At 42.7% G+C, this 25,583-nt stretch overlaps 1 protein-coding gene across 1 annotated transcript in view; it reads right to left on the reverse strand.

Annotated features, from left to right (window-relative positions):
* Positions 1-25,583, reverse strand: part of COLEC12 (collectin subfamily member 12) — a 190,772-nt gene that overhangs the window by 161,145 nt on the left and 4,044 nt on the right. Inside the window, exon 2 of the mRNA XM_019490516.2 lies at positions 9,486-9,536. Coding sequence (XP_019346061.1) covers positions 9,486-9,536 — 51 coding nt within the window. The remainder of the gene's footprint in view (positions 1-9,485; positions 9,537-25,583) is intronic.

Consider the following 25,583-nt stretch of genomic DNA (forward strand, 5'->3'; position numbering starts at 1 on the left):
TCAAGCTCCTGCAGCTGTTTTCTAATTCCAGTAAAGGGAAGGTAAACTCAGTGTTGTGCATCTTGTCTCAACAAATCTCAAAAATGGATAAGGTTGGTCAAACAGGTATGATTCTAAACATGCAAATGAAATGCCTCAACAATTTTCATTGCATTCATATAATTTTAGATGCCAAACCCTGTGACTAAGAAAAATTAGACTGCCTGTATAATAATACACAGCTGGAATGACTTGAGTTACCCATGTTAGTTACTAAGAGGACTTTGTATGGGTTTGTAATAGAAGGAGAAACACCCTTAATAAGGACCAGTAGGCCAGAGACCTAGAGAAGGTCATTAACACATAGGAGGAAACAGCTCTATAGCTGTTGAAAAAAAGTATGTTAGCATAGGACACAAGAATGGATTAACATTTTGGGTCTTACTAAGGAGACTAACACACAAATTCATTAAGTCATGCCAATTATTTTTTATCTTTAGGCATCGACATTTTTTCTGATTTCAAATTCTATGATTTGCACATATGAATAATATAAAATATTACTTCTATATAAAATATAGAAAGCTATTTAAAGGTAAACAATGTAGCAGGCATGTGTTTAAACATATCAACCTGAAGGAAGTTTCTTCTACACCTTTCTTTCTCCAGTTTCTTTATGGGTGTGTACAGATATTTGGGGAGGTTAGGGAGAGGCTGAATTGAGTTAAAAATGGCCACCTAATCTAAGGTAAATTGGGATGGGGGAGCTAATGAGGGAGAGGGCTTGTGGAGGGTTGGGGAGGCAAGCAAGCTCCAGCTTGGGTATTAGTGTGATCAGGGATGCAAGCAGGGTCTACAGGGTGGGTTGAGGAATATCAGGGGGCCAAGCAGGGTTCACAATGGTGATTAGGAAAATCAGAGGGGCAAGTGGGGTCTGCTGGGGTGGGGGTTGGTGGGGTCTGGGTGGGTTTGGTGGGATCAGGGGTATTAGAGGGATCTGCAGGAGGACTCTCTACCCCAGCACCTGGGACCGGGGGCTGTTTTTAGTCCCCAACCCCCCAGTGAACTAACCCTCCCATCCTGCCTGTCCCTCTCCCTACCCCAATTTACTTCCTAGGCTCTTGGCACCAGCAAACACTGGTAAAATCAGCACCAGGAATAGCTTGAGGCAAGCTTGGGCAGGGGGCGGGGGCTGGCTGGTCTGCAGGGGGTGTTGTCCATCTGGAGGAGAGGCTCGGAGGGACTAAAACTAGCCCAGAGCCAGGGAAGAAGGGGAGTTAGGGAAAGCGCAGCCCTGGGACTGGGGCTAGTGGCTGGGCTTTCCCAGCCCTAGGAAATGTACAAAAGTTTAATTGCCAGACCTGATGTAAGTTAGACTACCTTGGAGGTAGAGTTACCTTAGATCAGCTTGGCCATTTTTAGACCAAACTAACTGTTCTGAACTTCTGTACAGTTCACACTAATGAAGGATATAAGTGTAAGGTCCACACCTGGACAAACTAAGTTAGATCGGGTCGCCATTTTTAAAGATATCTAATTCCCCCCTAACTTCCCCAAATTTTTCTATGTACTCTATAATGATCATCCTGCACATGTATATCAACCTTTGTTTCATATTTAGGAATCAATTTCTTGCTAAGTGCACTGAGCATACACTGTAAAAAATGATGTAAACTTCCATACCACTACTGTGCCTGAATCAGGCTCACCACCAAGATGAACACCCCACCTACTAATTCCTCTGCAACATGCCCCAGATCCTGGATATGAGGCCATGAGGCCACCTTAGAAAGGCTCTGAGTTTGTATTAAGAAACAGAGTTTGAAGAGTGATGCTGGGACAAGCTTGAGGCCACTCTAAGCCAGCACATGCTGAGTGGGAGCAAGTAGGTGGGGTATACTCCCCTATCTACAAAGCTCAAAAAAAGATTTCTTTGAAAGGGAGATTATCCCCATATAAGGATAAGAATAACTCATGCAGAAATACTGGATAGTGTTAGAGTGATGTTGTAGCTGAGGTGGTCAAGGAGTTATGTCGGAGGCAAAGATTTTTTTGGTTGGTATCTTTTATCCAAACTATGGTCCAAGGAAATTAGACAAGCTTTTGAATGCAAAACATCCTTCTCTAGGTCTGAGGAGAAAAGCAAGCACTAACTGCATAGTGGTAACTTCCTCAGACCTGAAGAAGAATGCTTTGCATTTGGAAGTCTGTCTAACTTTGTCCCAACTATGCACTTGGTTCAGTAAAAGATGCCAACCAAAAAAATTCCTTGCCTCTCACAGAAGTACTACTAAACTACTGGAAATAAGTCTTGAAAGATCTGCTATAACCAGGCATGTTGAAAAGACCCACACGATAGCAATTGTAGAAATCCTTGAGATAGGATTGGGCTCAGATATGCAAGTCTAGGGCTCTATCTCCTACCTCCCCACTTTTGTCTTCTTTAAATCAGGAAATGTCATATTTTCTACTGCAGATCTAGATCCAGGAAAAAGACCAGTTGGGAAAAAGACTTAGACATTATCTACTCTGATGTATTATGTCTATTAAAAGTTAATAGACATTATCTACTCTGATGGATTATGTGACCAAATGCTCTGAAAATCAAGGTCAGAACAGATTATATGGGACTCTTTCAGGAAGTTTATGGACAGTGTCAGCAACCTTAGCCTACAGGAGAAGTGAAGAGACAAAGCTGGCTTCTGCCTGACTGCCCTTCTCAGATACGAGGGCCACATTTCAGATGGAAGTTCCCATCCTAAAACACATCACAACATGAAGGCTTGCACTGAACATGGCCTTAATTAATATTAGAAAACAGACTATTTTTTATAATTTGATAAATTCTGAATGCTGAACTAGAGGTGACCTTTCTGTGCTTGTTATTAATGCTAGCTTACTAATTTTTATTAAATTTGCAGATACCTATTCTTTATAACTGCCCCATTGAATTCTGTGGTTTGTGAGGAGTGAAATCCTCCACTGCATATTTTTAAACTTAAAAGAAAAGTTGACTTAGTCTCCTAAAGCTTATATTTTGTTTGAAGACTTAAGGTTTATGTGCATGTAGCACACTGCTAGATAGATGCAGACATTTTGTGTGTGTTATTATAGATTTGAACAATGGGCTGGATTAATCAAAGGATAAAGGGTAGGGATATTTTTTTTGTCTGTTCTTTATTAACAAATAAATGTTTCATAGTTTCATAGCTGTTAGGGTCGGAAGGGACCTCAATAGATCATTGAGTCCGATCCCTGGGCAAGAAAGAGCACTGGGGTCATATGACCCCAGCCAGGTGCTTGTCCAGTCTCCTCTTAAAGACCCCCAAGGTAGAGGAGGGCACCACCTCCCTTGGAAGCCCATTCCAGATATATCAACCCTTACTGGGAAGAAGTTCTTCCTGATGTCCAACCTAAATCTGCTCTCTGTCAGTTTGTGGCCTTTGTTCCTGGTTATTCCAAGGGGCTGGAGTACGGCATCCAGTTTTGGGCTCCACAATTCAAAAATGGTGTGGAGAAGCTTGAGACAGTGCAGAGGAGAGCCACGCACATGATCAGAGGTAAGAAAAACAGACCTTATGAAGAGAGTCTGCAAGCTATGGGACTCTTCAGCCTGGAAAAGCGAAGGCTGAGCGGTGATCTGGTGGCCACCTATAATTTATCAGGAGTGCTCACCAGGATCTGGGGGAACATCTGTTCACCAGAGCGCCCCAAGGGATGACAAGGTCAAACGGTCACAAACTCCTCCATGACCGTTTCAGGCTGGACATAAGGAAGAACTTCTTTAGTGTCCGAGCCCCCATGGTCTGGAATAGACTGCTGCCAGAGATGGTTCAAGTACCTACTTTGAACGCCTTCAAGAGACATTTGGATGTTTATCTTGCTGGGATCCTATGACCCCTGCTGACTTCCTGCCCCTGGGGCAGGGGGCTGGACTCGAAGATCTTCCAAGGTCCCTTCCAGCCCTAGTGTCTATGAAATCTGTGGGATGTAAAGTGTTTTCAAACCACATCCTGTTTAGAAAATAAGTGAGGTGTTATGTAAGTGCCCTTTTGAAGGAAAAGGAAAAGAGACTGCATGAGAACATTCCCTGTGTGAACCAGTAACTTCATGCAGCTGTGGAATAGCATCGTCCACAGGGCAAAAGGGGGCCCAAAAAAAAAGAAAGAAAGAAAGAAAAAAGGTATCAAGTAAAATGAAATGGGATTATCCTGTAGGACACCTCAGTATATGGCTGTGTCTACTGTAGAATAACAGGTCTGCTGCTAACCACCAAAGTGTTTCATACCACCTCAAACACATCCTGCTATGAATACAGGTATATGAACACATGCAAATATACACCTGGCAGTAGCATAACAGAGTTCAACTAGGAGAGGGAGACAAACACTCCAGCACAGACACTGTATCACTTATGCCAGAAAGGGGCATGTTCTATTAACATCAAGCAAGATCCACCCTGGCTTTTGTTCCCAACCTCTGTGCCATGTTAAGAATTTTAGGTTAGAAAAATTAGGAAATTTAAGCCAGATATAGGAAGAATAAGTTACACCAGTGGGAAAGTTATATTTCAGCCCCACAAACTTGAGGTGAGCATGCTGTCTGCAACTGCTTTGGTATTCTATCCACTGTAGGTGCATCTACACAAGACATTTACTGTGGAGTTGCCTAATCAGCTCTGCAGTAAATGTCTCAGCATCTATATATGCAGTGCTATTAGGATGGAGTAAACTAATTAACTCCACCATAGGTTAGTACTTGTAAACATAAATACTATCCTATGATGGAGTTTTTTGCCCCACAGGAACACGTGTGTAAATGCTGATAGGGCTGGCTGGGCCACGAGGGTGTTTCAGAGTGGGGGCTGCCTGCCGGCAGCACATTGAACCAGGTCGGAGCATCTCTGGGTTGGCAGGCTGACACCTGGGACCCCCTGCCAGCCATGGCTGATCTGACCCAGCTCAACATGTTGCAGTCCTGGGTACACATTCAAACTGCAAATTGGTCAGGTCTGGCCCAGAAAGATCCAACCTGGCTTGGAGCAGCACAGGGATTGGGTGGCACAGAAGTGTGCCAAGCTGTCTGCCCCCTTTATTATTGCACCATTCTCCATGGTATCTGCAGTGAGGAGCCAATGATCTGCAACAAGGTAAGAGCAGGTAGCTTCAGCTTGCTGTGATGCAGCATTTTTCAGCCTGTGGCAGGGGAGCAATTTCCAAGCTTCAGCCCACCATAGCAAAAAGTTGCCAGCTCCTGCTGCAGAGGATGATGTTAGACCACCACAGTAAATAAGTATGCATTAATCTGTCCCCATATGGTTCTCAGCCTGGTCTCCATTAGAGGCTGGCTTAAACACTGATGCAGGGCTGAATATCCCCTTCAAAAACTTAACAGTGTTTGGGTAGGGGCTACTAAAAAAAAATCAACAAGAAATTAGGAGATGCATGCTCTTGAAAAGATGGTCTCCAAATGTGGTCATTCTAAAGGAAAAGATGGAAATAACAACATTCTGATTGAGCAAAGGGTTATGGTAGTTTTGCAGAGGAAAACAATGGCAAGAGCTCTAGCTTGTTATCTGGGGTAGATAACTTCACAGTATAGCTACAAAGTATAACTCCAAACTATAGCTACCAGGACTGATAATTAAGTAATGGTGATAAGAAACACACTTTGTCAAGTACAGGCTCATCATAGCAATCCGGAGTAATGGACAGTGGAGTCAGCAGGCAACTCATTCTTGGCAGTTTTTGTGCACATCTGCAGCTTCCATTAAAAAGAAATAAACAGCCTCAACCATTGCTCAGCTGGAAAGGACATTTTCCTCAACTTCCCTGATTTCATTCAGCAATATTATTCTTGGCTTAGGCCAAAGAAAAAATAAATGGTCATGCATACTTCCGGGTAGCATCATGCAATGGGCCAGTTTGCAGTGGATGTTATTAAATATATTTGTAAGTTATATTTAATAAGTTTAGCTTAATACAATCATCTAATATTTCCCAGTTGAAAAGAAAGATGGCATCATAATTTATTTGAAATTAGCTTGTAAGAGAGAGAGAGGAAGATTCAAAGAGGAGAAGTGGTGTGTGTTGGCAGGGTGGGTCTGTGTTTAGTCTATTTTTTCAAAAGTTTCCTCCAAAAGACAAAAGGTTTCTCCAAGGATGTCTTTTTCTTCCAGTAAACATCAATGAAACAGAGTACATCGGGAGTTAAGACTGTTTACCAGCATTCTTTTCTTCTCAGTGACTTGAAATATTACAGATCAGATCCTCCTGTGAACAGATCTAATGGCAACAAAAACAACGTAGCTAATAATAATCTCTTTAGCTGAACTCTAGGGAAGTGGTTTGGTCAAAGCTTTGCTTGCCAGACTGACCAACAACTGTTTCCAGCTGCCAGCAATTACTCACTGTAAGCCATGTTTTTCATGAAATCAGAAGGGCTTTAGCTCTCACTCTCTATGGATTACTTTATGCTCCAAACAAACCCCCCTCCACCAAAGGAGGGGTCAGTGGTACTTTGGCCAATGCCACTTCTGCCAGGGGCTATATATGAGAAACTGATATTACAGCAAAGCACTGCTTCCAGCTGATCTCATCAACACAGTAGCTCCTATCTTAAGGGCTCATGCAGAAGCAATGTTACAGTGTCTTGCTCTGTAAAAAGCATGTTCCAGGAAGAGCCTGTCAATCAACAGCAGCCTAGTAGATGAACTGAAAGGCATTCTCCAGTTATCCTTAATTAATATATCCACAAAACCATCACTTGTATTACGCTTTTCTGATTCAAAGACCTTTGCAAATATCTAGTCCCTATAACATCTCGGGGGGGTGGGGGGGGGAGCGGGGTAGAGAGGTGCCCATTACCACCAACTTTACAGATAAGGAAACTGAGGCAAGGAAACTTGTTCCAAGATAGACTAAAGCACTGAAGTCAGGATTAAAAGCTCACATGTCTTGGTTCTCACTTACATCCTTAAACTAGCAGACCCCATGATATGTTTTGACTTCAACATCCAGGGAGTCTGACTTTAAACTAGATTGCAGGATTCCATTCCAAGTAGTGGTATCTACCTCCAGTTCAAGAGGTTAACACTCCACTGTGTGTGTATGTGTGTGTATATATCACATAATTACTCCAATTTGTATTGTTCACACACACAAATCAGGTAATAGGACTATTAAAAAACATTTCCTGCAACACAAAGATGGCATGTACAAATAGACAGGTAATTTATGCATTTCTTAATAGGAGACATTAAGGACTAGTTTTTGAATAGCAGGTTGAAGCAGGGGCAAAGCAAGTTTTCCCTGCTACCATAGTGAGCATGAAGGAGGTTGTGGCTAGTTTCAGATTTAGCAGTTCTTTTTGAAAAATTGCTCCTTCTGCCTCCCTCCCTGAAAGAGAACAACAAATAATGTAGATATTTCAAGAAGGGATTTGAATGGGATGCAAGAGGATTATAAAATTCCCACCACAGTGTGAGTATTGGATATGCACATGAAATTTCCTGCCTTCCCCTTACGTATGGCTCTTCCAAACCAAAGAACAGTTTAGGGTTTTATTTCCAGATTCTGCAGACGTCAGGAAAAACTCCCTGAACGCTGGAATTTTGTTTTCATGAAGGAGGAAAGATTAAAGTTATTTCCTACAAATGGAACTAACCTACTCTCTCAGATCAGAGCAAGAGTAGGGGAAATCATTTCCTACTGCCAGTACCATTCTGCTTTACCCCCTTCTACCTCTTTTGAAAGCAGCAATAAAAAATGATTCTGGGAATGATGAAATGTACAGGAGAAATGAGTCATGTTGTTAGTGCTGCACCATTCAGAGCAAAGAAAAGAAAAATGAAAGCCAGCTGACACATTAATACCTATTATACTACACTACTTCACTGCTACAAGAATATGAGGACTTCTACTCTAAAACTTTCCAGTCCTTTTCAAGAACACCCTGAAGGAATCTGCATAGCAAATATGCAACTTGGAGGGAAACTACTTTTATAATTCATGTTGAATTTTGTACTCTTCCTAGCTGGAGGTGACAACCAGTTACAATCTGCTGGAATTCCAGGGCTTAATCCAGCAGAAAGTATGTACAGCCTTATAGGCTTTCCAAGCCACAGATGCTGGCTACACAGTGAGTTGACCTATCCAACATAAAGCTCAGCCATAGGGAACTGTAGTGTAGTTCAGCAGAAGAGGTCAGCAAATGCAATCCTCACCTCCCAAACACCACAACTCCTTATCCTCTTCCTCATTTTGGGGAGAGTGGGCCTTATTAATATACATCATTTAAATTCCCATTCCCATTTGAAAACAGGGGCAACTAAAGGGCTTCCTGTTCCAGATTGTAGATATAGATGGAGGACACTTCTTTTCCTACTGCTATGCATAATTTGAAGGACAGAAATATAAGGTGAGTTTTTTGCCTGATAGGTACTACAACCTTCACCTACCTGTAAACAGCTACCAAACAAAAAGGAATCTCTGGACCGCAGGCCCCTACAAAGCCTGACCCAATGGGGTCAGATTATCTATTGGTCATCTAGGAAAAAAACATCTTGCCCAGAATTTAGCTACACTTGGGCTCAGGACTTCCACACTATCAATACCATGACATTAGTGATAATTAGATGGAGTGGCCCTTGACCTTGGGAGGACAAAGAATGCCTTCAAGGTTGGCTGCCAAAGAGAAGGTTATCCCATGAGAACAGCAAATAGCCTCAGAAGCTTCTGGCCCTTTTTAGACTTGTATGGCACTGATTCCAATGCACTCCATAATCATTTCAATGAATAGAGGTTTGGGTTTTTTTTTAAAAGGTGACAACTGATATTGTATGATTAGTAAAGAATATTCATACATAGCTATTAATAAGTTATCATGTTGCACTGTGTTAAAATCAGAAGCAAATAATGAAATGGTGATGAGGTTACTATTATTATTATTAGGGTTTGTTTTAAATGCTGAATAACCAGGCACCATACCTATTTCTGCCTTGATAACTTCCATCTTTTGAGAAGGACATATAGGGAAACTCTAGCTGAAGTGTCACTTTGTTTTCCTGGGACCACTATGATTCCCATTGTGCTATTCCTGACAACTAAAATAGTCTTCTATATGCCTAAGGAATGAGTGATTGCCAAGAATAAATTAATGAGGTACGCTACTATACCATTTTCTTAAGTACCAGCAGCAATTCACGAGTGCTGAAGAACAGACTTTGTATGAAGTATTTATGAAAATAAGATAAAAACCAATAACTTGGAATGTGAAAGGAAGTTTAAAAAAAACTTTTAAAAACTTCAATTAGCAGAAGACCACTTCTAAAGGATGCTGCTTATTGATAAGGTCATACCAAGTCCCTTTTGTACTCTGCATATCTATCTTGGTCCAGTGGTTACCATGTTCCCATATCTTGTTTTAGTGTTTCCAGTGAAAGGCTTTAAAACAAATGTTAGACCTTATCTAAGGAATAGCAATGTAACAGATGCTTTGTTACTTACCAAACCTCTTGTAACCGAAGGACTGCACCTCCTCCTCTTCTGCAAAGTCGTCTACAGAGAGAGAAAAACAGATTTATACCATGATTAGATTAGGATGCATAGCAAGCATACTACAAGCAAACTACTGAACCTTGTCTTTGAGAGTTCAGTTGATTTTAACGCATATTGCTGATCATTAGCATAGAAAAAGATCACTGAAATTTTCTTCTTGCCACTATTCCTCATCTACCCTAATCTTTGGCTACTTGCTGATACATGGAGTTTATTTCCTGTGTCACCAGGAGAAATTCAGTCCACAAACTGTCTCATATCATGGTTATTCTGGCAGCCTAAGTATAAACTTGACTAGACAAGTCCCTATTCACAAAACACACCACAATTAGCACTTAGAGTATCTGTGTTGGCAGCCTCAGCAAGTCAAAAGAATAAGTAGGGGCCAAGATTTAACTGCTTTCTAAACAGTAGAGGAGAGCACGGTTCCTTCCAAGTTAGGGGTGACAAGGTCTTTTGGGCAAGCTTGGGCTATTGCTTGTGCTGCGCTTTTTTCTGTAAAAAAAGGGAAGATAAAGACTCAGATGCCAAAACCATCAGTCTCTCATTTTCATGCCACTATATGCACTTGGAGAGGTCAGTCCCATTAAGATGTGGTAAACAGAAATGACAAGCTGGCCAAACTCAGAGAGGTACCAAAATAAGAGTGTTTTGTTCTTTTGGGCTCTTTTACATGTGCTCTTGCACGTTCTGATTAGAGCGTGTTGGAGCAGACTCTAATCGAGGACACTCCAGTGTGCTAGCAGCATCTCATGTATTCAGCGTCCCCGCATTTCAAAATGACGGTGGGGACACTTTAACTAAACCTCATCAAATGGACTTTGGTTAAAGAGCCCCCAATGACATTTTGCAAAGCAGAGATGGTGAATACATGAGACGTTGCATGCATTTTAATTAGAGCGGCTCCCAAGAGCTACTCTAATTAAAACACCATCTCCTGCCCCCACCCTGGAGCACGGGTATAGGTGCCCTAAGTTTTCATCTTGCTTTAGTGGAGAATAGGAGGCTGGAAATCAGGTCTCCCATTCCTTTGGGCAACAAAAGGAGAAAAGAATGGCTGTGACTATATCTGAGAACCATACCACAACTCTCTCATGTATACATATATAGGTGTATATGTATGTAAACTTTCTTAATCATTTGTCCCCTTCCTCCTACAGCCAGGAAGAAGAGTGTGGCCCTTTTCTTAGCTACTCAGGACCAGCTCTGCAGCTGAATTTTCTGGGTCTGGAGCCATGGCTAAGCAGCACTTTATTCTCCTCTAACCCCAGTTGCTAAAATAAAGAAGGTTGCCCTTCTCCTATACTTCCTGTCACCAGCTCCATATCAGTTCCACAGAATCCCAGAAGACAAGGATGATATGGCTGAATACCAGTCATCCATTTGCAGCCCCACTTTCTGCTACACTGAAATAGAACCTCACTCCTTCTCACATCACAATCAGTATTAGCAGCCTGCCGGATAGTGTCAAGTATTTCTGCCATGCTTCAGGATCCAAAACAATCCCACATCTTCACCAGTGGCTTGTCTCAGTTCATTCCTTTTGGGAGATGATGCCAGTCCCTAGACCCATGACATGCAAGCTGCCTTCACTGTCTATCTGGCTCACCCCCATCTGCTCAGTACAAAGTTATAGAAGGGGAAAAAATGAAGAAAATGCCATCCAGCAGCAGGAAAGATCTCAACTCAAAAGTTATTTGATCTGGTATAATCAGAAAACAGATCTATAAACTTCCAAATATCAAAGGCTCCCAGAAGACTTGCTGGACATGTTGCCTGACATGGTGAGGATATTCACAAAATTCATCAGACAGCAGAAAACGCCCTATCCAAACTCTTTACACAACATTTTCTACAAGTGCTGCACCCAACTATATATACTGTTCTCCATGGCTAGGTACAGACTCGATCTGTACCTAGATGGAATCAATCTAAGTTACCTGTTTCTCTGTAAGCACTGTTTATATCAGTAGCAAGCAGAACACCCATTTGTCCTTTGGTGGAGGAGGGGAAGGGGTAATCTTAAACCAGGTTCTGTCATTTTTAAACCAGCCTGTGTGTACTGAATTTCTGTTCTGCTACAAGCATAGACCAGTTTTATGTGCCAGATTTCTATTCTGTTACAGGTAAAGAGTAGTTTCCGATCACTTCTAATGGCAAAAGTACAACATATGGCATGGCAGGAAGCACAATTGTGTGGATCACGCATCAGATCCCATCATACCTTTACTTGCACATCTGGCAGCGGCCTAAGGTCGCCAGAACTCAGGTCTACTTCCTAAAACAACGTTGCCACTATCAGGGTTTTTCTCAAAGCTCCCGAATTCTGCAAATTTCAACACTGAGAATCCTACCCAGCAAAGATGAAGATCACCTCACGGTGAACACTAGCAAATCAGTGTGCAAGCAAAAACAAAGCAAAACAGCTTCCTTGTTCAGTACTCAGAGCTTCAGAAATGTACTGTCCTTTTTATCAAATGGGAAGAACTGCATGAAATAGACTTCAGCTCAAGATTCCCAATTTTTCACTTCTTCCCCCCCTTTTTAATCATAGTAATCACCCTCTTTGTTGCTCAGGAGTCTAACCTTGGTCTCTTCTTTGACTAGACCCTCTCTAACTCATACAGCCAAGCTACGCCTACGTCTTGCTTCTGCTTTCTGCACATCTGCCATGTCCAACCATTCTTCCCTGCTCCCTCTTCCTAATTCTTGACCAGGCCTCCAATCATCTTGCACCATGTATATTGTAATATCCTTTTCTTGGACTTCAAATTCATAAGCTCAACCACTGCAATCCGTTCAAAATGCTGCTGCTAAGAAAGCTATCTCGAAAGTTGTTTGATCAGCAAACTCTTGGAAGAAACAAAGCTCAGAAGCAACAGACTGTGCCTGCCTTGGAAGGTAAAACTAAGGTCATGAACATGAAGATAAACAGTCTTGATAGACAGATTGGATGGGGCTAAAATGCAGCCCAGAAGAAAAGCATTTTCTGTTTCTAATTACTGCATCTGGAGTGGTTAATAAACTCTATTTTGTTTTTAAATTTTGTTCCTGTAAGTTCCAATGAAACAACTGAGGGAAATAAATCCAGAAGGACCCAGGTATGAGAAATGCCTGTACATCCTTTGGACAGAAATTTATATCATTGTTCCATGTTGAAGCTAAATGCAAAAATATCTACTTTATGTAAGAAATTGCTGTCTTTGCTCCTATTACAAAATGTGGACTGAAGGAAAGCACATAGATGGCACTTTAATCAGAAGGCACAAAACCATACCAAGAAATGAAAAAATCCAGGATACCATGGAAAGAAATAAAGCAGACCAACCAAAAAAGGGATGCTGAGTATAGAGCAGGGGTGGGCAAAATATGACCCGTGGGCCATATCCAGCCTGCCAAGCACATTCATCCGGCCTGCAGCACCCCCTGCTGCTGCACCACTGGGGGTGTGTGGAGGGGTCCCCACACTCCCCTCACACCCCGCCCCCACAACTCCCCATATATACACAACCCCCCCACACACCCACATCCTACCACACACACACCCCCCACACACCCACCAGACATACCTCACAGACCACACCCACCTCACATACCACACCCACACCCACCATACACACACACATCCCACACGCCCACCACACACACAGCCACACATACCATACACACTCACATCCACCATACATACACATACCACACAATATGCAAAACGAAGAGCTAATTTTTAGTTATATACTAAGCAAACACAAATCATGACAAAATATTTTTTGTAATAAAATTAATATATGTTATAGTAGGTGTTTGATTTTTAATGTATGATTTGATTATTTTTTGGTTTTATGATGGCAAAAGGAGTATTTGTGGGGGGGGGGTGCAAGAGGAGAGACTTCCGGTGGCAAAGGGCAGGTGTTAGGGGCGGGACTTCTGGTCCCAAGATGGTGGCAAGGCAACTGTCAAGGGGTGGGGATACCCATGTGGCCCTCGATAGCTCACCAAAACTCATTAAGTGACCCTCCACCTGAAATAATTGCTCACCCCTGGTTTAAAAAGAACTCTCATTCCTGCTACCAGTAAAACCACTGAAGACTCATTAAAATAATTTTTCAAGGAACCTGGTAGACAAAACTATGGAGGAGAGTTCTGCTGGAAAGGATAAGAGTAGGCACTGGAAGGATGAGACACTAGTAGAGAATGTACTTCTGCTACCCTCTTCTATAGGAAAAAATTATGTCTGTATGCTATTTAGACTAAATATTGTTTAAAAAATATTCATTTAACCTCCTCTAATTATACCAATTAAATAATTAATGGATAACACAGAAGCTCAGACACAGCTGCTGCTGGGAGCTGCTCCTGGCTCCCAGGGCTATTTGACTGGGGGAAGTGGGGTGGGAAGGGGGCAAACCTAGCCAGACAACACAGCCCAGGTGAAGTCCTGTGCTAGGAGAGAGGGAGCATCTGTGAAGCAGCAGCTAATCGCTTAACTGATGAATCATTAAGCTGTTCCTGTTTTCCTCTTAGGCTAGGGGTACTAGTCCCCCTTCCTCTCTCCCTTCCCCTCTCCTCCTCCCTGTCTCCCACCTGAGTGCACTGCTGCCACTGATCCCTGCTGGGGTACTGTGTGACTTCCCTTGCCTGCCACACTGTGCCAGCCCCAAGCTAAAGGATAACTGGAAAGCCAACCAGTTATCACTGAATTTATTGGTTAAACAATTAATCATTTAACCATTCACATCCCTAGTTTAGATCCTTTTAGCAAATTACGGCTGGTCTATTTAGTTGTTGCAGTTTTCTTATTTTATTATTGCAGTTCTACTCAAGGTCTTGTATAAAAGAAAAAAACCAGCAGGTTGATATATGCATTTTGTTTTGGATAAAAATAATTGTACTTGATGTATATAGTTCACTCTGTTACTAAAATATGGAGCTATGGAGTTCCATGTTTATTCTCTAAATAATTTAAACATCAGATGTTTACTTCACAAAATATAGGAACAGCAAGAAAGAAGGTTATAAACTCATTTGTAACCTGCGAGTCAACTAGGACTCTCATATATCACCCTATGTGATAAAGATTCTGCAAACAGGTATGCATCTTTGCCAATTTTCAAATGAAATTTGGCAAAGATGCACATGAAATAAAATCTCTCTCTGCCCTCCCTCCCCTCCCACTTTTTTTCAGTCTTGGCTTTGCAGTACTAATATGAAAAACATTATTTGTCATTAATGTAAACAGATTTGAGCCTAAATATACACAAGGAATAGATATGGTTAGCAAGGTGCCATTTTCACAGTCACAAGTCACTGAATATTAGTGGAGTGCAATAAAAATGCTGAAGTATCTAGGAAGTTTACAAATTACAAATAGTTAATTAGCTACATTTGTTTGCTGAAAGCTTTACTTCTTTCCCTAAAATACTACATGGACTGAAAAAGTAATTTAATTGCTTATGCCCAGTAGTATTGCCAAAGATTTATTTTGAGTTTCCTGGGCCACTTTTTAAAAAAATTTTACAACAGTGCACAATGTAGTTTACTGAAGATTACGGTTTTCTTTCCCTAGAATTAAAAAGTCTTCATAATTAATCACTACCTGTCTCAACTACAATGCATGCTTATATTTGAAGGAAAAATGTAGTGTGTAAGAAAAAAAATTGTCAACAAGTCTTTGCTTTTTTTAAATTAAAGAATATAGATTAATTATTTTTAAAAGAAAGTTTTACCATGTGCTTGTGCTCTAGCAGCAGATAATGTCTTTTTTAGGAGCAGGATTATTTATTTTCCCACATTGAGCAATCCCTTACTCAGAACTACTACTAAGAGTTTTACTCAAATCTATGACCCTATTTGCACACTGAATAGCAATCTTTCATTTAAAAAAATAACAAAATAACTATAATGATATATTTAGCAACATACTGTAATTATATTGGAGAGGATGTTGAACTAAAATTTGAGAAGCAAGCTGTGATACATCTTTGGGGCATCTTGAATCATATGAAAATTGGTGCTTTTCTTAAATTTACAGTTCCTGGAGTCATATGAATAAATAGGAAGTTTCTTCCCCACCCCTCCCATTAAAACAATTTCTAGCCCTCTTGATTGCAGTGAAAAGAATGAAAATGCTATGCCAGGGTACCATAAAAGTTCAAAAAGCATAAAAAAGCAATGTATTATTTTAATGCCATTATTTGAAAGCAAATATCAGAAATTTTAGGGTCCTGAGTCATGGTTTTTGAGCATCTGTGTTTAGCATTACTGATATTCAGTTTACTTATAGCTGTGCAGTCCTACCATTTCAGTGGAGCCATGCTGCTTTTACAGAGCAGCATTTGAGAACACAAAAGCCTTAATTTTGAAACTTCTTACTTATGTGTAAGTTAGATACCAGCTATATTAAGAGTACTTTGACAGTATCTAATTATATATATATTAACTTAATACAAATTTTCCTTAAGTGGCAAATATAAAGAGCATAATTCCCTTTATGTTAAGAAAGAAAGTAATGTGACATTAAAACAGCCACAACATCCCACTATCTGGCTTGAACAGGAGTTGACCTTTGACTAGGGTAGGAGACAGCAGCCATAACTGAGACTATTCCTTGTGAGGCTGGAGTTCTTTTGCTGTTCTAGTGGAATCACTAGAACAGCAAAAGAATGTTACCTCATTCACACAACTGATAGCCTGGCAGCGGTTTTTCTGTCTGAGTTTGACCTGATCCTTTAAAAACATAAAAATGCACTGTAAAAGGCAGGTCAGTCTTTGAAGAAAAGTGTCCTATGGAAACTCCATCCAGATTCCTGATCATGACAATGAAATCACCAATAAAAGAAACTGCCTTTCAAGATTTTACACTGAGCCCAGAAACAAGACTTCCAGGGTTTGGTCACCCTGTGCAATGCTAACTTGCTCAGTGCATTAAAATGAGTGCACCTGGCTACCTGTTGTAAGTGCTGTGACTTACAGAGCTCTCAGTTATTAGTGAAGAGAATGACAGCAAACCTAGAGAAAAAGGAACAAGATGAACATCTAATTTAAACCGAGTTTTTGCCCAGGCAAAGCATCTATTAGCTTCAACTGGACATCTGCCAGAAGAAAGAAAAGGGAGACCAATCTACAAAAACAGGGAGACCAATCAGTAAGATGGCTAATGTTACCGAAGTGTGGGGTAACTAGTCGACCTTTACACACATACAGAATGTCAAATAGGAAGAATGAAAGAATAATTTGAAAGACAGGCATCATCAGTGATACATCTTTATCTTTTATACCAGATCTTCAGACAGGGCTCAATTCTAAAACACAGAAGGTAATGGGTGCTTCACAGCTGAATTTGATAGGAAGAGATCAGGTGCACTTAGGCTAAGTAATGAAAGTCAAAAAGCCCAAGGCTGAATCGATTCAGTCTTTGCAGGTTAGTCTAAGATGCAGAGATTAACTTGAGAAGCAACTAGACACACCTTCACTTTTGATTCAGAAAATTCAGCCACATGCCTGCAGTGGCTTAGGCCAGAAGCCAGGAGGCACTAGAGCATGGCTCTCTGGCACATAGCCAGCATGGGCTGTGTATTCACTTCCTCTTCCTGCTGCCTCCCAAGGTCTTTGGGATTTGTCGTCCAGACTCACAGCAACAGGACTTTGCAGGGTTGTTTATTACTTCTTCTTCCTGCTTCCAGATGCCTCTAGAATTTGTAGTCCACAGTCACAGCCAGCAGTAATTTTCAGTAAGTTTAGCAGGGCAGGGCAGCTCTGTACTTGGGAGAAGGTCGGTTTAGCCAGGGGGAGGGGAGTTTAAACCCCCCTGCCTATACCCAGATACCAGCCAAGGGTCCCTGCCTTCCCTACCCCCTCCCCAACCCTTCTCTGCTGGAGCAGACAGCACAGTCCAGCCCAGGGCTGGAAAGCATGCTGGGATGCTGGGGGACTCTGATTTAACTTAAACCAGAAAAAGGTTTGAGACATAAGTTTCATAAACCAGTTTGACCCAAAGCAGTTAAGTCTGATACTACATTCAACCAGGTTTATCTTCAACCATTTTCAGCCATTTTGAAATGGGTTAATGTGTACTGATCTTCTATTCTGTTACAGGTTTAAACCAGTTTCTGATGACTTAAACCAGTTTACATGCAACTTCTGTCCCTAGCCTTAGGAAGTAAATATGAAGAAAAGGTTCAGGTTAAAAAAAAATTGAGAGGCTTTTTGGGGCAACCATATCTTACCAGGTTGCCAGCAAACACTGCTTGCAATTGAGCTGTTACAACTATCATAACTTGAATAAATATGGTTCCATAGTTAACCAAGTTACAATGCAATGATTAACAGGAATGGAAGTAATAATAAAGGCAGTTCAACAGGGGATTAGCACAACTGATAGAGGCAGTTAATTTTATTTTAAACAAATTACACTCTGCTTTGATTAATTTGCTAGAAGCAAAGCAAACAAAAATTGTTGAGCAAAGCTGTGCAGTTTCTACTTTGTGTTCTTAAAAAAATGAATCATGGGCCACTTGCAAATCAGTTCAAAGCCAAGTTAAAAAAACCCTCAGCTGGAGCCAGGAAGGATGTCAAATTTGTCCTAGTCATGTGGCCCATAACCAGCCCACACCTCCCTATTCACTGGAAGTGTGTCAGATCCAAAAGTTCTTTGGATCCAATACTATTTTGGAGGAATTGTTATAATCGTACTCCTGTGTTTTGTAGATGTCATTCTTGGCACAGAAAACGTGTTGCAGAAAGCTACTAATATACATGTGGAGCCCCTGCTTTTCAAAAGCAGATACCTCGCTCATTTAAATATTAAACTAATGAAAAACACTAGTTCCCCAATGAATAACATTGAGGATACGACAAACTTTAGAGCAAAATTTCACCTTGATTATGTATGCACAGAATCCAACAATGTCTAGAACAGGGCTCAGTACCCTATGGCCCACAGGCCATCTTGGATCCAGCCTTGGCAGGTCTGATGTGGCCGGGGGGGGGAAGGGGGGGGGGGAAATGACCAATTTAAAGGAGCCAAATTAAAGTGGTAATTTAAAGGGGCCACATTCAAATATCCTGCTCTGTGCCTTCAGCTCTGAATCCACCAATCTCTGTGGCTTTCAGTGGCATTCAGTAAGCAGAGTGGGGTACAGAGCAGGGAGAGGATTTGAGATGCAGGGAATCAGCAGCCCACAGCACCTGGGTCACAAGTGCTTGGCCTAATGTTCTAAAGGGTTGCCCAGCCCTGGTCTACAACACTGGGCACATGTAAGCAAGGGTAAAACTTGAATCTTATTTGCAGGCTTTTAAAGCAGGGAATGGATGAAAAGACTAAAATACCAACCCCCCCACCCCCCCCAAACAAAACATACATACACAAATATTTCAGCACCAAATTTCTAAACCAAGTGAAGATATAGATCAGGAATAATGAGGAATCAGGCTTGAAAATTATGCTGCCAGGTTTCAGCTCATATTTGAATAACTACTAACTTCTAGCAACAAATGACACCCACTGTGTTTTTTCTCTAAAATTTATTTTCAAGGAGTTTTCATGGCTTGGGCCCTGCCTTTCCCACTGATATCATGGAAATAGTACAGTTCTATTCCTATGTAGTTCTGTAAAATATTCTTTATTATTATCAAGAACAGTTTTGAACAGTGCTACACTGATAACTGAGAACTAGCATTTTTGTTTAATTCACCAAAGAGAGATAGTCCATGCAGTGCCAATGTAAAATTCTCCTCAAAATTCTATACCACTGTTTCTCACAACAAACCTTGTATGTCTCCGGTGGAAAAATTTTTAAATGAATTTCTCTACTTTGTCTTAGGATACTGCTAAAGGTGCCAACTCATGTATTTGTGGGTTTTTCTGTAATATTACTAACTGTACATAAAGAAAAGCACTAAAAACACCAAAATCTTTATTAAACATTGCTGAAAACTCATCAGATTTTAACATATTTTAGTCACTATTAAGTTGTTCCACTTTCAAAATGCTGACTAGAGATTAAACTGAGCCAGCAGGAGCAGAGAGAAGCAGCTGCAGGCTTTGGATGCTGATGACTTCATCAGTATTCAGTTGGTTTTCCACAGCTTTTACTCTAGACAGTTTCTCTCCTGTGTTAACACCAATTGCCTTACTCCACCCTTCACAAATTCTTTACTTTACCTGTTTTCCCAAGCTGCCCTTCCTGTCTCACCATAGCATTTCACAATTTCTCCCCAAAATTAAAAACAAAAAAGTCATTAATATGGCATGTTTGTACCATTATGTAATTAATTCTCTCCAGCCCTTTATTTGGAATGGACTCCTTGGATTGTAAATGGATTTACAATTTTTATTCTGCATTTGTCTAGGGTCTTCTAAAATGGGCCTTGGATTTTAGTGAGCTCTTAGCACTACTATAACACTACTAATTATTAGGAATAAACAGATGAAGTTCAATACCACATTCCCAATTATCTGTGTCATCTAGACCTCAAGTCTCATCCCCCATTGATCTATCCAATAAAATAGATGATCCACTTCAAGAACAAAAGGAGAGAAAAAAAAAAACCCACAAGTATTTTAAATTCGATATCTGTCCATAATCATGTCCTGGAGGTTTAAGAAAGACAGAATTTTACTTGCCAGGCACATAATGAAGACTGTTCTCTTGGACAAAACAAAAAACAAACAAAAGCAGTCTCTTGGAGCCTAGTGCTGACATATGTCCACCAGCAGTGAGACCAGGAACGGCTGCATTACATAAGGTCAGACAGAATCTAACTATTAGAATCTCATACCTGAATTTTAAATCTAATCATAATTCAGAATAATGATATGAAGACTTTGCTCCTCCTCATGAACTTAAAATGATCACTTTCCCACTTGCATTTTATAGGTCTTATTTACCAAAGTTAGAGCACAGGCTATACTTCTTTTCTGAATATATTGTTACAGTGCCTTCTATAATTCATTCACTTAATTTCCCAGTCACATCTCAGTCTTCACTTCCAAGTTAGGTACCAAACTAGACTGCAGTTTTAGAAGGGGACAGGTTAATCCCAAAGAGGATTTATGTTATGCTGAGCCTGCACTTCTGTAACAACATTTAACACATGAAGATGATCCCATTCAGTTCTAGATTCTTCTCAGCCAGACTGGCTGACCTGCTCCACCGGGCTCTAGCCCACCAGGGGATGGGGGGACTACTGCCACTGCTGGCCTGCTGAGCAACCGTTACAAAGCTAGCAAGCCAAGGCACTTAAGGGAGCCCACCCCTGTCGCAGCCCTGGAACGAGCTGTAGGCAAGGCAGGGGCCCCCAAAGGGACACTTGCATGCCTGTACACAAATGCCAGGAGCTTGGGAAACAAACAGGAGGAACTTGTCCTCCTGCTAAACACAAATAATTATGATGTCATAGGGATAATGGAGACATGGTGGGACTCCACCCATGACTGGGCCACAGGTATAGACGGAGAGATTGAGTGGACAAAAGGGGAGGGGGCCTACGTCAAGGAAAGCTACGCGTCCCTGCAAGCCAACACTGGCGCCCATGGTGGACAATTGGAGACACTCTGGGTTAAAATCCATGGGGAACACAGCACAGGGGACACAATGGTGGGAGTCTGCTACAGACCCCCTACCCAGAATCAAGAGCTTGATCAGGAGTTCGCCAGGGAGTTGGCTGAGGCCACACACTCCTGGTGCATGGTTGTCATGGGACACTTCAACTACCCAGACATCTTGTGGAAACAGAGCTCGGCCAAATCTGAGCAGTCGCAAAGCTTTCTCTCCTGCGTGGATGAGCTCTATCTGACACAGGAAGTCTACAGGCCAATGAGAGGTAAAGTACTGCTCAACCTGGTACTGGCAACAGGGGATGACCTAATCAGCGAGCTAACAATTGAAGGGAAGCTGGGTGACAGTGACCATGAGCTGATCACCTTCACCATCTGCCGTAAACTTGGCAAGTCAGTCAGCAATACAGAAGTCCTGAACTTCAGGAAAGCTGACTTCAACAACCTAAGGAAGCTTGTCAGTGAGGCCCTAAAGGGCCACAACCCAAAAGGGAGGGGAGTTCAGGACAAGTGCTTGCTCCTCAAGGGAGCAATCCTGGATGCGCAAGCAAAGTCTATCCCATCTCAGATGAAAGGCAGCAAAAGGGCACAGCAGCCCTCTTGGCTCTCCAGGGAATTAGAGGACCTCCTGCATCTAAAAAGAAAGACCTACAAAGGATGGAGGACTGGATCCACCTCCAAGGAAGAATACTCTGCACTGGTCCAGACCTGCAGGGAGCAAACCAGGAAAGCCAAGGCTGCAATGGAACTCCAACTAGCTACAAATATCAAGGACAATAAAAAGTCCTGTTTTAGATATGTGGGGAGCCGGAGAAAAAGCAAGGGCAACATTGGACCCCTGCTAAACCAGATGGGACAACTGACAACTGACACCCAGGAAAAAGCCAACTTGCTAAATAGGTACTTTGCGTTGGTCTTTCACCAGTCTCATGGGACACCCCTGCCCTTTACAGGACAGGGAGGCCCGGGTGAGGGAGATTCCTTACCCCTCATCAATGCTGACCTTGTGAAGGAACACCTTGAGAGACTGGATACCTTCAAGTCAGCAGGCCCTGCCCGTTTACACCCCAGGGTACTCAAGAAGCTGGCGAGCATCATAGCTCAGCCCCTGGCACGGATCTTTGAGAACTCCTGGTGCTCTGGTGAAGTGCCCAAAGATTGGAAGAAGGCCAATGTAGTGCCTATCTTCAAGAAAGGGAGGAAAGTGGATCTGGCAAACTACAGGTCCATCAGCCTGACCTCTATCCCGGGGAAGGTCTTGGAAAAGTTTATCAAACAGGCCATTCTTAACAGACTTGCTGACGGCAACATCCTGAGGAATAGCCAGCACGGGTTTGTTGCGGGTAGGTCTCGCTTGACCAATCTTATTTCCTTTTATGACCAGGTGACCTATCACCTGGACAAGGGAGAAAAGATTGATGTCATATATCTTGACTTTAAAAAAGCCTTCGATCTGGTATCCCACAATCTCCTCTTGGCAAAACTGGTGAACTACGGCCTCGGCCTCACCACGATCCGTTGGCTGGGGAATTGGCTCCACGGTAGTACCCAGACGGTGGTGGTTGACAGAAGTCAATCATCATGGTATGCTGTGACCAGCGGGGTCCCTCAAGGTTCTGTCCTAGGTCCTATACTATTTAACATCTTCATTAATGATGTGGACATTGGTGTCAGAAGTGGACTGGCCAAGTTCGCCAACGACAACAAACTCTGGGGTAAAGCATCCGCACCTGAGGACAGGAGGGTGACCCAGGCAGACCTTGACAGGCTCAGGAAATGGGCAGACAAGAACCAGATGGTGTTTAACATTGAAAAATGCAAGGTTCTCCACCTTGGGAGGAGAAACCTACAGCAAGCTTATAGGCTCGGCAGTGCTACGCTGGCTAGCACTACGGACGAAAGGGACTTGGGGATCATGACTGACCACAAGATGAACATGAGCCTTCAATGTGATGCTCCAGCTAGTAAAGCAAGCAAAACACTGGCTTGCATCCACAGATGCTTCTCAAGCAAATCCCAGAACATCTTTCTCCCATTGTACTCAGCCTTGGTGAGGCGGCAGCTGGAGTACTGCATCCAGTTTTGGGCTCCACAGTTCAAAAAAGATGTGGAGAAGTTTGAGAGAGTGCAGAGGAGAGCCACGCACATGATCAAAGATCAGGAAAACAGACCTTATGATGACAGGCTGAGAGCCATGGGACTCTGCAGCCTGGAAAAGCACAGGCTGAGGGGTGATCTGGTGGCTACCTATAAGTTTTATCAGGGGTGCTCACCAGGATCTGGGGGAACATCTGTTCATCAGAGTGCCCAAGGAATGACAAGGTCGAACGGTCACAAACTCCTCCATGACCATTTCAGGCTGGACATAAGGAAGAACTTCTTTACTGTCAGAGCCCCCAAGGTTTGGAATAGACTGCCACCGGAGGTGGTTCAAGCACCTACTTTGAACGCCTTCAAGAGACATTTGGATGTTTATCTTGCTGGGATCCTATGATTCCTGCGGACTTCCTGCCTTTGGGGCAGGGGGCTGGATTCGATGATCTTCCAAGGTCACTTCCAGCCCAAATGTCTATGAATCTATTAATCTAATGCCTAACAGAAACTTTAATTTTATTTTTTTTTACTTTTGCTTGACCACAGGGTCACATCTGTTTTATGAAAGTAGAAATCTTAAGCAACTTCCAAGATGATGGAGTACTAATATTTGGGGGGGGGGTTAAGAAATCTTTGTTTAGCCCATATTTCAGTGCTCTTCAATTATAATTATTCTATTTTTACTCTTTGTTTTACTATGCAAGAAAACACCTTCAGTAACAGCTCTGTCTCTACACACAATTATGTTTCCCTCTTTATCTTACATTTCAAGCAAACAGTGCTGTTTAGACCTATGAGCACACCTTTGCTACAATCAGGAAGAAAAAAATAATTTAGGAATCATAACCAGGAATCTGGGTTTTCCAGTTCCCATGGAAAAATGGAGAAAACCATGGATTTTTCCCCTTTGCCATGGATTTTGCTGTTTTGCAATGAGCATTCTTCAGACTGGCAGAGTTCCAGCCTGCAAAGGGCTGGGAGGGGGCAGGAGGAGAGCGATCAGTGGCTGCCATGTGCATGTGCACACTCACACATGCACATGGCCGCCAGGCAGTCTGGAGAGCAGCTCCTGCAGGTAAGTGGAGGGGGATGGGAATGGAGGGAGGGAGTCACTGGGGATGCTGCCCAGTCAGGCGGTGCGTGGGTCTTGGAGCTTGAGGCTGCAATGAACAGCCCCAGGGCCCCAGTGGGGAGCAGGACAGGACTGTGGGTGGCTCATCCAGGGGGCTCTGGGGGTTGGTTCCCCACCACTGAGTGCTCTCCTGGGGGGCAGGGGAGAACCGTGCCCCGCAGACCTGTGCATGGGGCAGAGGCAGGGTAGGTGTGGGCTCCCTGCTGTGAGGTCAGTCTCCCCACCCTGCTGTCCTCCCCTGGGGCCTCTGCAGTCCAGCGGGTGCAACCCAGCGCTGCAGGGCAGAGTGGGGCTGCACAGGAAAGCTGTTTGCCGCTAATAGCTCCGCATTGCCCTGGCAATGTGTCCCCTGCGTGCGCGGCAGCATCAGAGGCAACAGTGAGGGGTTATGCCTCTTGCTGCTACTGCGCAGGCAGGGGATGCATCGCCAGGGCAATGCGAAGCTCACAGCAGCAAGCAGCTTTCCTGCATGGCCTTGCTCTACCCTGCAGTGCCCGGTCACACCTGCCAGGCTGCAAAGGCCTTGGGGGAGGGCAGCAGGGTGGGAGCCCACAGCCTGTGCCCACCCCCACCCCGCACACAGATCTGGGGGGCACAGGTCTCCCCTACCCCTCTGGGAGTGTGCACAGCCAAAGGGAGCTGGCCCCCCACACCTGAGCCCACAGCAGGCAGGCAGCAGGGGGGAAGGCGTGCTCCACTCTGCCACAACAACTACCGCCTCCACTCCATTGCAACAGCCACCAGCAGAGCTGGGGAGTTGAGTCCTGCTAAATTTGACTCTTTTGTATCACTGACAATCTATAGAAATGGCACTGGATTCTGCAAAACAGAATAAAAAGAAAATAAAAGCCTGAGGGGCCTAAATATTAATTCCTAACTCTCTCAACATACACAGAAACAGGGACACTAGCCACAGTTCTGCAAGCCTATGGAAAATAGAATATAGAGATATACCATATACAATTTTTTAAAATGTAACTTTTAGTTCCCATGCTAATTTTGTACCATATATATACAGTGATTTTCCTAACTGCATTATGTCCAAACAGCTATATTTTTCCCTCTTTTTCCATCTCATGGCACTCTGCCTTTCTCTACACTGCCAAAAAAAAATATCCTTCCAACTCATGAATGTAAGATTCCCCTTTCCCCCTATGTGTAAGAAACTTAAAAATAACCTTTATACTCTGCCAATTCATTCACAATGACCATATACTGGCACAGCTTAGTTTTTGTTCTGTGTTGTATTTAGTTTGGTGTACCGCTC

Source organism: Alligator mississippiensis, chromosome 3 (genome assembly GCF_030867095.1).
Source record: "Alligator mississippiensis isolate rAllMis1 chromosome 3, rAllMis1, whole genome shotgun sequence".
NCBI lineage: Eukaryota > Metazoa > Chordata > Crocodylia > Alligatoridae > Alligator > Alligator mississippiensis.